Source organism: Haliotis rubra, unplaced genomic scaffold, assembly GCF_003918875.1.
Source record: "Haliotis rubra isolate DU_JTF1 unplaced genomic scaffold, ASM391887v1 Scf32, whole genome shotgun sequence".
Lineage (NCBI taxonomy): Eukaryota > Metazoa > Mollusca > Gastropoda > Lepetellida > Haliotidae > Haliotis > Haliotis rubra.
Window position 1 is genome coordinate 2,390,490 of NW_025766991.1, and position 14,065 is coordinate 2,404,554.

The 14,065-nt window shown below is 42.3% G+C and overlaps 1 protein-coding gene across 1 annotated transcript in view; it reads left to right on the forward strand.

Annotated features, from left to right (window-relative positions):
• The window catches only part of LOC124283744, a 116,145-nt gene that overhangs the window by 55,685 nt on the left and 46,395 nt on the right, over nt 1-14,065 (forward strand). The window contains exon 20 of the mRNA XM_046719768.1: nt 4,705-4,856. Coding sequence (XP_046575724.1) covers nt 4,705-4,856 — 152 coding nt within the window. The remainder of the gene's footprint in view (nt 1-4,704; nt 4,857-14,065) is intronic.

Below are 14,065 nucleotides of genomic sequence, written 5' to 3' on the forward strand. Positions count from 1 at the left end.
ATGACAAGATACAAGGATGGGTACTGTCATGACAAGATACAAGGATGGGTACTGTCATGACATATACAAGGATGGGTACTGTCATGACAAGATACAAGGATGGGTACTGTCATGACAAGATACAAGGAAGGATACAAGGATGTGTATTGTCATGACAAGATACAAGGATGTGTACTGGATGGGTATGACATACAAGGATGGGTACTGTCATGACAAGAAACAAGGATGGGTACTGTCATGACATGACAAGATACAAGGATGGGTACTGTCATGATACAAGGATGGGTACTGTCATACAAGGATGGGGTACAAGGATGGGTACTCATGACAAGATACAAGGATGTGTACTGTCATGACAAGACAAGGATGGTGTACTGTAATGACAAGATACAAGGATGGGTACTATCATGACATATACAAGGATGAGTACTGTCATGACAAGATACAAGGATGTGTATTGTCATGACATAAGGTTGTATTGTGGTGTTCATCAGTGAAGACACATTTCCACTTTAACTAGAAAACGGGGCGTTGGGGTAGCCTATTGGTTAAAGCGTTCGCTCGTCACGCTGAAGACCTGGGTTTGATTTCCCACTTGGGTAGAATGTGTGAAGCCGATTTCTGGTGTCCCCCGACTTGATATTGCTGGAATATTGCTAAAAGCAGCATAAAACTCAACTCACTCACTCACTCAATTTCAAAGATTATAGGAGTGCTTCCGGTGCAGCTAATTCCCCACCCAGTGTTGGTGTATGTATATAATTTATATACACTGGGACGGGAGCTATGTGGAGTATCCATTTGGTCAGTAGGTGACTGCCTGGCATGTGTTGGCATGTGTATACAATGTGTATACACCTGTCTGGGAAGCTGCCCATACCACATCCTGAACACACCGAGCCAAGGTGTGTAGGGGTACCACTGCAAGATGCTTGTCACTGTGTCAAGAATCTGTCTACAAGAGGATGTATGCATAAACAAGTTCTCATCTGTTTCCTTCCTCACCTGCGTTCACTCCAACAGATAATTTTATCAAAATATTTCACATAGAGCTTCTCAGTGGTGTTCCCCGCTGTCATATTGCTGGAATATTGCTAAAAGCAGTGTAAAAACACACTCACTCACTCAATTTCTAAAACTTTATACGTTTGATCAAGATATAATGTCATAACTGCTAATGGCTAAAAACAAGGATGAAATACCCCTGACAAACACATGCCGACAGTGATTTAGGAAAGTGACAGATTCAATTCATTAAACAATGCAGTGGTCATGAGGATTAGGAATGGAGATTAGCATCATATATATATATATATATATAACTGCAGAAAGTAACATATGTCTTGGCTGCATATTATACATAGTATTTGACCTTTTGAACTAATGGCTGCCCTGAATCAATCACTATGACAAATCTCCATACACAATTGCCAGAAACTGACAGATCCAATCTTGCACAATCTTAACTTGCCTCTCCTAACCTCTATACTTACCACAGTAGTGAGTATGATGATTTTACGTCGCTTTTAGCAATATTTCAGCAATATCCCAACAATATTCCAGCAATATCACGGCAGGGGACACCAGAAATGGGCTTCATACATTGTAACCATGTGGGGAATCGAACCCAGGTCTTCGGTGTGACGAGTGAACGCTTTAACCACTTGGCTACCCCACAGCCCCTTTTAGATCAGGAGATTGGTTTGGCCAAATAGAAAATATAACTATTGTTTCCAACTACAGTGAGTGAGTGAGCATGGTTTTACACCGTTTTTAGCAATATTCCAGCAATATCATGGCGGGGAACACCAGAAATGGGCTTCACACATTGTACCCATGTGGGGAATCGAACCCGGGTCTTCAGCGTCACAAGCGAACACTTTAACCACTAGACTACCCCACCCCCTTCTTACCACAGACTTACAGTATCTGATGGTAGGTGGTCTGATGCCCAGGCTGTGTCGTAGCAAAAAATGCTAAAAGATTGTACTTTTTGTTATCAGGTCTGTTACAATATTAAACAAACTTTATGGATAACGACTTCTTGTATTTTAACATGTTATATTTGGGATTACACTTTCTTTGTAAAGTACAGATTCTAGTACTTTTGTTGGGTTGAGTCCCATCCGGGATTCTTGTATTTTGTTAACGCAACATTTCGATACAGATCCTTGTTGTCGAGCTTGACAAGGGTACAAGAATCACATTCCTGCTTCACAACAGTACAAGAATCTGTATTGTTGAAATATTGCACTCATGAAATATAAGACGTTGTTATCCATAAAATTTGTTCCATATTGTACTTCCCAACTTCTAAAATGCCACTCAAAGTAGGGTCTGGTTCAACACAAGAACTGTCTGCTCAGGGGGGTCTAGGACAATTGCCATCAGGATAACTGTCACCTCGGACAATTGCCACCAGGACAACTGCCACCTCGGACAATTGCCACCAGGACAACTGCCACCTCGGACAATTGCCACCAGGACAACTGCCACTTCGGACAATTGCCACCTCGGACAATTGCCACCCAGGACCATTTCCACCCAGTCAATTGCCACCCGAAACATAGAAAAAATATTTCGGTTTCTTTACCAACTTTTATTGAGCTTGACATGGTAATCCATAACAAACATTAACTAACATTACTAAAGATTTCTTGAATATTGTTTGAGCTAAAGGTTGTTTTGGTCCTGAAATCATTCGTTGGATAAATATAATTGTCCTACTCCCATCTCAGAGGGGTAGCCATGTTAAACTTTGGCTTGTTATCTCAGTGTACAAGCACAGACACACACACCGACACTTACGAGACACACACATGCACACACTTACACACACATTACTATAAGTGTAATAATCTTCAACATGACATTAAACCCCTTTTCAGCTCTACAATCGCAGTGGGTCCAGATAAGAAATGGCTGAGGTTGCAAAAGGATTTGAACCCTGTACTTGAATGGTTTAAAAAACATTTCCATATTGTTTCATTTAGAATAAGTTTTGAAAGCAAGTTTCAGCATCTTTGAGCTATAATGTGCTTTGAGCTATGGTAAGAGTCTGGTCCGTCTCCACATTCATATGATGATAATCCAAACACAGCACTTACAGCGGCGAACATCAAAGACTACTTCGCTGCATGTTTACATTGCATACAACCCCCCCTAGTAAGGAAAGCTAATTGCTTAATGATATAATGGCACTCGTCAGACCTGTGAGCCCTGAGAGAACATGCAGGAGTTTGTTAGGGTTTCCGGATCCATCCGCTCAGCTTTCTTTAGATCAGGAGCTGTAGCCGAGTTGTTAAAGCGGTGGCTCGTCACGCCGAAGGCCCTGGTTCGATTCCCCACATGGGTACAATGTGTGAAGCCATTTCTGGTGTCCCCTGCTATGATGTTGCTGGTATATTGCTAAAAGTGGCGTAAAACCATACTCACTCACTTGTTCAGATCAGCTAAACTTTATAAGGCAGTGTTGGAAGATGTCAGAAAATTGAAAATCGTTTGAGTGGTATTGTTGGGGAGGAAGTAGATTGATCCGATCTCATCCATCTGAATCTGGATCTTTATAGTCACGCTGTATATTTTAAAAAAAAAAGTAGCTATTGTTTGTGAAGGCGTAGTAACAGAGTAACAATGATTTGACATCAGAGGTGTACAGCTAGTGCTGGTGAGGTGAGGTGAGGTGAGGTGAGATTGGGTTTAACGTCGCGCTTGAGAATATTTCGCTCATATGACGACGTGCATGCGTGTGTATGTGTATGTGCGGCTGCTTGTACTAGCCCAGATTGAAGCTGGTTTTATAGTGCTAGCCCACTGAGATACCATGCCGCAGTGAAGCATGAATACCCCACTCAGACACATTATACTGACTCCGAGCCGACCAGTCCTTGTTGTACCCATTAATGCCGAGCGCCAGGCAGGTACCAACAAGTACCATATTTTAACGTCTTATGGTATGACGCGGTCGGGGATCGAACCCGCGACCTGCCGCTCTCCAGGCGGACGCTCTAACCACTACACCACGGAGGCAGTCCCTAGAGCTGGTTATGAATCCCACTATTCAAATTGATAATCAGAGCTGGGTAATCAATCTCTTATCAAATGTTTTCATAAACCTCAACATTCAAACTCATTTGGGCAATAACCAGAAACAAACATCGCATTAACAGGCACCGATTAATACTACGATCAGCATATGATATCTCAGTTCAACTCACAATTAAACAGCGACACGGCAACATTCGCAATGTTTACATTCCCTCAATGCTTATAAGTTGTAGAATGAATGAATTCGCGTGTTTGTTATGAATGAAAAAGTAGTTCCGACACAACGTGGCCTAACTGAGAGGTCATCGGTTATCCAATCAAATTGTTAGAATCTCAGGTCAAGTCGTTACGACACAGGTCAACGCGATACGAGACTCATGTGACGTACGAGATTAGTATGCAACTACCCATACGTTGACCACGTGGGTAATAAAGGTTTGTATTAACCCGGAGAAGTACAATTTATCCTGGCAGTGTTTCAAGGATGTGTATTGGTTGACTCAGATTAACAAGTCCAGATCATCACAATCATGTCCTATGGAGACCATCGCCTTTTGCTCAAAGGCAGAAATTACCCCTTTGTGATACTTATGTGTTTGTTCATAATGAATCTGTAGATATATGTTAACTTCTGACATATTTTCTTTTTCAACCTAGCTTCAGGATTGTCTCCTGATTGGTTCTGACCTCACCGGGACTCTTTACTTTTGGAACAAGATCAACGGGGAGTCAGAGGCTGCTGTGAAGAGCCATGATGCACCAGTACACAAGGTGGCGTATCATCAAGGTCGAATCTGGACAGCTTCTGGGTGAGCCATTACATGATACTGTGCAGACATTGACGGCTTCAGAGTGAGCCATTACATGATATTGTGCAGACACTGACGGCTTCAGAGTGAGCCATTACATGATATTGTGCAGACACTGATGGCTTCAGGGTGAGCCATTACATGATACTGTGCAAACACTGATGGTTTCAGGGTGAGCCATTACATGATATTGTGCAGACACTGATGGTTTCAGGGTGAGCCATTACATGATACTGTGCAGACACTGACAGCTTCAGAGTGAGCCATTACATGATACTGTGCAAACACTGATGGTTTCAGGGTGAGCCATTACATGATACTGTGCAGACATTGACGGCTTCAGAGTGAGCCATTACATGATATTGTGCAGACACTGACGGCTTCAAGGTGAACCATTACATGATAGTTAGGAGACACTGACAGCTTCTGGTTGAGCCATTACATCATAGTGTGCAGACACTGACGGCTTCTGGGTGAGCTATTACATGATACTGTGCAGACACTGACGGCTTCTGGTTGAGCCATTACATGATAGTTAGGAGACACTGACGGCTTCTGGGTGAGCCGTTAGATGATAGTGTGCAGATACTGGCAGCTTCTGGTTGAGCCATTAGATGATAGTGTGCAGATACTGGCAGATTCAGTTTGATCCATTACATGACACTGAGCAGATACAGCTCTCATGTACATGCAGTGATAGAAGATTTCCTGTTAATTTATTCCATTTTTAGTAATTCAAAGATAATTTGGGGATAATTCAGATACATGCTCCAAACTGAGACCTGAAAGGTTTCTAAATGTGCTCAGCAGCTGGAATTTCAGTTAGCATTAGAGTGTCTCTTCATGTTCATCTGTTTCACACTCCAGGCAAACATGTTTCTTGATTTCATCCTTGGCTTCACCAAACCAGACCTAACCACCTTGTGTCAATGGAGGATGTCTCCACTACTGATATATTTCTTAACAAGTACTTCATTCTAAAGTCACTCCGTGGATCAAACATAGCGGATGAGATGTTAAATTGTATCTCTCTCACTATAGACCAAGAGTTGGTACAGTGTGTGAACCCATCATCTGATGATTTTGCTGCAATAAGTAATGGAAAACTCAACCAAGTGGGTGAGTTGGAGGGACAGTTGGTGAGTGGGTGTCAGTTGATGAGTCAATGGGTGAGTCACCGGGTGAGTGGGATGTCAACCGGTGGGTGGGTGAGCCAGTTGGTGAGTAGGTGATTGGCTCAGTCAGTCAGACAGGCAGGTAGATTGTTTGAGGATTGCCTAAACTGACACAGGCTGTAGATGTTAACCTTTTTGTGAAACCTTGAAGCACATTAGGAGCTGATAAACCTATAATCAGGACACATGGAAATCGAACCTTAATCAGCCTATCCTGCTATGAATGGGGACACTACTGTGCACTCGTGTTGGGAATTGGTTAAACTCTCATAATTGATGATTGGTTCATTACAACCGATCAATCATCGAAAATAATTGGTTAGCGTCATTTATGAAATTTTCTTGGTTATTTTTGTTAATGAAAAAATAAAGAAAGAAAAAACATGTAGTTCTTGTTTTTTTTGTTGCAAACTGCACAAAATGCATTTGTAAATTTTACATCTTTAAAGGATGACTAGTATGTTAGGAACATAAATTTCTTGAAGTCTTTAAGATAAATTCAATCATGACATGGAACGAGCTTGTAGTCATTATGAAATGTAAATTTAATGACAGACAAAACCAGCCTTGTGAAAAATATTATTAATGCAAACAAATGTTCCAGAATTGTTTGTGTTCGATTATGAGAAAACATGATCGATTGCTTGGTCGTTTAATCACTGCGACCAATCTTCGATTATTTCAATTATTCGGACCACCACTACTGTGCACTACACAGAGTAAGATTTACTGACAATACCACTTCATGGTACTAGTTCAAAGCCAATAAGTCAACAAACAAAGATCTTAAGTCTTAGTTCATCCAAGTGTGAGACATTTATTGACAATCCAGAACCTACTTAACACTGTAAACATGTAGAAAATAAAACATTTTTTCCTTTGCTAAGAACCATTTCTCAAAATGTTTGAACATAGTTTAAATGAGATGCAATCTAGCTGTATTTTATTGACGGATGTTGTCTTAATATGACAAAAGTCACGAGAATTTCATTGAAGACAAACATCCTCTTTCAACATGGGAAAGTACTACAGCTGATATGTTGGACATCCCACCGTGAATGTACTTAGATTTGGCTTATTTCCCACCTTCAGATCTGGAGAATATTGCAAGTTAAATACACCCTTCATGAAGACAAGGTCTGTTTCTCGTCTTCTTAAATGCATAGCTCATCAGCGCCATGCCAACACGCAGAACAAATTTCTTCAGATGTTCAATATCTGTGTTGGCTGTGTGGTTGGCTGTTGTTTGTGCAGTGGCCAAGGCTTGTCTTCCCCTACCCAGAGGACATATAACGTCTTTCTCGATCTTCACCAGCTCAGTTTGCACCTCAAGACATTGCTTAATGGTTTCATGAATATGTGGCTAGTCTGCCATATTGCTTCCATTAATGAACAGAAAAAATGGTGTTTTGTGCAGTTTGCAAGATAATAAAATTATGAATTTTAGTGTCTGTTTTCTTAGAAATTATGAGTTTGTATTCAAAAGTTCCCATGAGGTAAGGGTATTTGGGGGAACCAAATTATAACATCTGTTGGATATATATAGCAGTATTTGAAATCAAGGGAGGCCCTGGGGTCTTTGAGCTTTGCAGCAGTAGAATTTGAACCTCAGGACCCTAAATCCTTACCTTAAGGTCTACGACAAGGATCTGTTTGAATTATATGCTCACATCTATAGTGCCCACTTCAGTATAAGTATGCAGACCACTATGAGGTGTGTTTTTGTGTGGTTTTTTTTTTGTGTGTGTGTTTTGTGTGTGTGTGTGTGTGTGTTTTGTGTGTGTGTGTGTTTTTGTGTGTGTGTTTTGTGTGTGTTTTGTGTGTGTGTGTGTGTGTGTGTGTGTGTGTGTGTGTGTGTGTGTGTGTGTGTGTGTGTGTGTGTGTGTGTGTGTGTGTGTGCTTGCTTAATATTTTGCTTTAATTTTTAAGACTGCTGCTATTGGTTTTCTCATTTGTTCAGGACTGAAGTCAAAGACCTCAAACCTGATATTGCCAGTGAATTTTTACAGCATATGGTTACATGATCTTGGAGGTCAAGGTCACTTAGGAACTAGGTGTCAAAATGGCGTTTTTGGTTCAGAACTTGAGTATTCATTAACTTGATGTAATTTAGGTGTGGTTTTTACTGTATCATATATTGGATGACCTCTGTCAGGTCCACATCACTGGAGGTCAAATCATGGAACATGTTTTAAATTTTGGATTGTATCATTAGAAAACAGCATTTTCCAACCATTATTCTCAATAATTAACTCAATACCTGTCGTATCATGGTCATGTCAAATGGCAAGGTCAGTTTCATGGTCATTAACTCAGGTATTGTTATATCCTGGAATTATTGTTATTATGGCATGTCAACTTAATGATTCTACCATCGGTGTGACTGGATGACATTGAAGGTCAAGAGCACTCATTGATAGTTTGGTATTTTTGATTCTTGATAATTTGAGTATTAATCATTGTTATTTCATTAAATGTTGTATCAATACATGATCTCTAGGGTCGGGGCTTTGACCCCACCAAATTTTGAGAGATCTTCATATCTTGTCTAGGTCACTAGAGGACAAATTATGATACTTGGTCAAAATTTCATGACATTCCAGATTTAAATATGAAAATCCAAGATAATTGCAGTCAGTTAAGAACACTAAGTAACTGACTCAACACTATGAAATCAGCTAAATATGTAGAACTTTCTGCATTGGGTGTGTGTTTTTTCAAAGTCCAGAATTAATTTTTTTAAACTGGAAGTGCTCAATAGTTTCTTGTTAAGAAAGTCAGATAAATGGTACTTAAATGGTTTCAAAATTGCACCTGCACAGGCCAGTTGTACTGAAAGTGAGGTACTTAACAAAGAAATTATTGACCTACTTAAAATAACAGGTAAGAGTTTGGGCCAGTAGAAATTTCGTGTTTTGGACAACCTAACCATATATTGTCACACCTGTAACTTTCTAGAACTTAAAGCCATGTTACCAAATTTGTATAATGGAGAAATCTGATTCCATGTGTAAAATATTGTTATGGTTGATATGTGGTGTCTCCGTAATTTTGCCTAAGGAGCTATTGTCACCTCAGTTTTATTCTTCAAATGCACATTCAAAACTTCTAGTGAATGCTTGGCTCAGAATCAACTGCAACAACAATAGCATGGTGCTAATGGTTATATTTTCGGGAGTTTCATACACTGCTTAGTGATGTGTTACTAGTCTGGGTGTGACAGGACACCCATTGTGTTGAGTACTGTAGATTTGCAACATGGATCCTCCAGCTCCCTCCCAGAGAGTTGTGACTAGGAGCGTATAATGAGTGTGATATATAGGGCCGCTGCTGCCATTATGGAGGGCCATCTTGGGGGATTTGTAAATAGCTAACGTATGTTTTGTTGTCAGCAGCTATTTCAGGCCCTCTTGAAGATTTACTACAGAGAATTATGATTTATGAATCGTTAAATCAGATGTGTATTTTGACGGATGACTAGGAGATCCAGGAATTATGCCACCGTATCTGGACTCCGGAGTAGGCCCCTTGGCATGAAGTCGCGATGGAAGTGGTTAAGTGGCTGATTAGCAGGTTGATGGCTATTGAGCATTGAGACAGAGGCAAGGCTCTTATTAGAAGTCTGTTGTAGTAATTACTGACATGAGTGCATTGCCTTTCATTTATCAACTTTGTCAAGGTACAATGGTGTGGGAGGAAAGTGAGTGAGTGAGTGAGTGAGTTTAGTTTTACGCCACACTCAGCAATATTCCAGCTATATGGCAGCGGTCTGTAAGTTATCGGTCTGGACCAGACAATCCAGTGAACAACAGCATGAGCATCGATCGGCGCAGTTGGGAACCGATGACATGGGTCAACCAAGTCAGCGAGCCTGACCACCCGATCCCGTGTCGCCTCTTACGACAAGCAAAGGTTACTGAAGATCAATTCCAACCTGGATCTTCACGGGTCTGGGAAGAAAGCCTGAAGTGATACATGTCTCGGGAATTTTGCAACTTATGTGAAATCCACAAACGTGGGGAGGGTGTGGACACACCTAGAAACTTAGTCAGGACAAAGTGGGATCATTGGAATATAGGAACATTGGTGTCTAACGTGCCTAGAACATAATCAGGGTGAACTGTGATCATAAGATTCAATGAATATAGGCATCTTACATGCTTAGAACATTATCAAAACCAACTAGGATCATAAGATTCAAGGATCATAGGTGTTTGGTGTGTTTAGAACATAATCAGGGTGAACTGTGATCATAAGGTTCAAGGATCATAGGTGTTTGGAGTGCTTAGAATATAATTAAGGTCATAGTGTAGAATGTTGTGCAGGGAAATATGATTCTAAGGGTGTCATTCAGCTGTCAGGTCTGCAAATGCACTTCAGAAATTTGGGATGTTTGCCCTTCTTGATTACTCTGCACTTTTTGATAATTTCAAAGACTAGGCTACCCCACCACTTCATACAAACATGAAGACACTTGAGAACCCAAGTGTGTGTTATGCTGTATGTTATGACCCAATGTACCTTTCCAAACAGCATTATATGCAGAAAAAACTACATCCCTTCAGCAAATTCAGGTAAACAAGCAAGTGAAAACTGAAACGTCACAGAAGTAGAATTGGTTTCAATAAGGGCTACTGATAGACTGGGCCCAAGACAGTTAACATTTATTAGATACCCAAAGAAAACTGTTTATCCCCAATGTGAATGATAATGTGGGTAAGTACTCTATGGCTACTCTAACAATCCTCTGGATCCTTTAACCCGTGAAGATCAAGGTAAGAATTGATCTTCAGTAACCCATGCTTGTCGTAAGGGGTGACAAATGGGATTGAGTGGTCAGGCTCACTGACTTGGTTGACACATGTCATCGTTTCCCAATTGTGTAGGTCGATGCTCATGATGTTGATCATTGGATTGTCTGGTCCAGACTTGATTATTTACAGACCACTGCCATAGTGCCATTGCTAAGTGCGGCGTAAAACTACCTCACTCTCTCTGGGTCCCGTATCATCAGCTCCTCTAAAAGTACTTGCAATAATGATGGACTAGCTCCCCTCAGCACAGCTTTATGTTCACAAGCTGTATGACTCGGTTTAAAACATTGAGAAGAATTCCCAAGCAAACTTTTCCCATCTTCTTGTCTGTAATTATTTTTGCTTCTGGCAAATTCCTCCTTTTGTTTCCAGTATTGGCAGGTGTGAACTAAATTAAGCTGTACGAGTGAGATAATAGCATGGAAGAGCAGGTGTGGTTAGGGATGGCATGCATGGTATGCTTTATGGGAGCTACTACCTGCTTCCATGTGGCCCTCCGCTTCCCTGTAAACACATCTACCTGTTGTAGGTGTCTGGCCTCTCAGACCGCACTGCCATGACCCCTTGTCTTAACCCCACTTTCACAACCCTGACCTTGTATACCTCCAGTGGTTTCCTGTCGTCCCCAACTGTTACCTTCAGTTCATAACACCGCTGTTGGACTCCCAACCACAACCCTTTGTCGAAGACCTCCATCCGTGACTCTTGACCATAACCCCTGTGTCATAACCTCCGTACAGACTCTTGACCATAACCCAGTGTCATAACCTTCATCTGTGACTCTTGACCATAACCCCTTTGTCATAACCTCCATCTGTGACTCTTGACCATAACCCCTGTGTCATAACCTCCATCTGTGACTCTTGACCACAACCCCAGTGTCACAACCTCCATCGTTGACTCTTGTCCACAACCCCAGTGTCACAACCTCCATCTGTGACTCTTGACCACAACCCCAGTGTCACAACCTCCATCTGTGACTTTTGTCCACAACCCCAGTGTCACAACCTCCATCTGTGACTCTTGACCACAACCCCAGTGTCACAACCTCCATCTGTGACTCTTGACCACAACCCTAGTGTCATAACCTCCATCTGTGACTCCTGTCCACAACCCTAGTGTCATAACCTCCATCTGTGACTCTTGACCACAACCCCAGTGTCATAACCTCCACCTGTGACTCTTGTCCACAACCCCAGTGTCACAACCTCCACCTGTGACTCCTGTCCACAACCCTAGTGTCATAACCTTCACCTGTGACTCCTGTCCACAACCCCAGTGTCATAACCTCCACCTGTGACTCCTGTCCACAACCCTAGTGTCATAACCTCCATCTGTGACTCTTGACCACAACCCCAGTGTCACAACCTCCATCTGTGACTCTTGACCACAACCCCAGTGTCATAACCTCCACCTGTGACTCTTGTCCATAATCCAGTGTCATATCCTCCATCTGTGACTCTTGACCACAACCCCAGTGTCATAACCTCCATCTGTGACTCTTGACCACAACCCTAGTGTCATAACCTCCATCTGTGACTCTTGACCATAACCCCTGTGTCATAACCTCCATCTGTGACTCTTGACCATAACCCTTGTGTCATAACCTCCTTACAGACTCTTGACCATAACCCTTGTGTAATAACCTCCACCTGTGACTCTTGACCACAAACCCTGTGTCATAACCTCCATATGTGACTCTTGACCACAAACCCTGTGTCATAACCTCCATCTGTGACTCTTGACCATAACCCTTGTGTCATAACCTCCTTACAGACTCTTGACCATAACCCCTGTGTCATAACCTCCACCTGTGACTCTTGACCACAAACCCTGTGTCATAACCTCCATCTGTGACTCTTGACCATAACCCCAGTGTCACAACCTCCATCTGTGAATCTTGACCATAACCCCTGTGTCATAACCTCCATCTGTGACTCTTGACCATAACCCCAGTGTCATAACCTCCATCTGTGACTCTTGACCACAACCCTAGTGTCATAACCTCCATCTGTGACTCTTGTCCACAACCCCAGTGTCACAACCTCCATCTTTGACTCTTGACCATAACCCCAGTGTCACAACTCCATCTGTGACTCTTGACCATAACCCCTGTGTCATAACCTCCATATGTGTCTCTTGACCATAACCCCAGTGTCATAACCTCCATCTGTGACTCTTGACCATAACCCCAGTGTCATAACCTCCATATGTGTCTCTCCTCCATCTGTGACTCTTGACCATAACCCCTGTGTCATAACCTCCATCTGTGACTCTTGACCATAACCCCTGTGTCATAACCTCCATCTGTGACTCTTGACCACAACCCTAGTGTCATAACCTCCATATGTGTCTCTTGACCACAACCCTAGTGTCATAGCCTCCATCTGTGACTCTTGACCACAACCCCAGTGTCATAACCTCCATCTGTGACTCTTGACCACAACCCTAGTGTCATAACCTCCATCTGTGACTCTTGACCACAACCCTAGTGTCATAACCTCCATCTGTGACTCTTGACCACAACCCCAGTGTCATAACCTCCATCTGTGACTCTTGACCACAACCCTAGTGTCATAACCTCCATATGTGTCTCTTGACCACAACCCCAGTGTCATAACCTCCATCGTTGACTCTTGACCATAACCCCTGTGTCACAACCTCCATCTGTGACTCTTGACCATAACCCCTGTGTCATAACCTCCATCTGTGACTCTTGACCATAACCCCTGTGTCATAACCTCCATATGTGTCTCTTGACCACAACCCCTGTGTCATAACCTCCATATGTGTCTCTTGACCACAACCCAAGTGTCATAACCTCCATCTGTGTCTCTTGACCATAACCCTAGTGTCATAACCTCCATATGTGTCTCTTGACCACAACCCCAGTGTCATAACCTCCATATGTGTCTCTTGACCACAACCCCAGTGTCATAACCTCCATCTGTGTCTCTTGACCACAACCCCAGTGTCATAACCTCCATATGTGTCTCTTGACCACAACCCCAGTGTCATAACCTCCATCTGTGTCTCTTGACCATAACCCCTGTGTCATAACCTCCATCTGTGACTCTTGACCATAACACCTGTGTCATAACTTCCACCTGTGACTCTTGACCACATCCCTAGTGTCATAACCTCCATCTGTGACTCTTGACCACAACCCATGTGTCATAACCTCCATATGTGTCTCTTGTCCACAACCCCTGTGTCACAA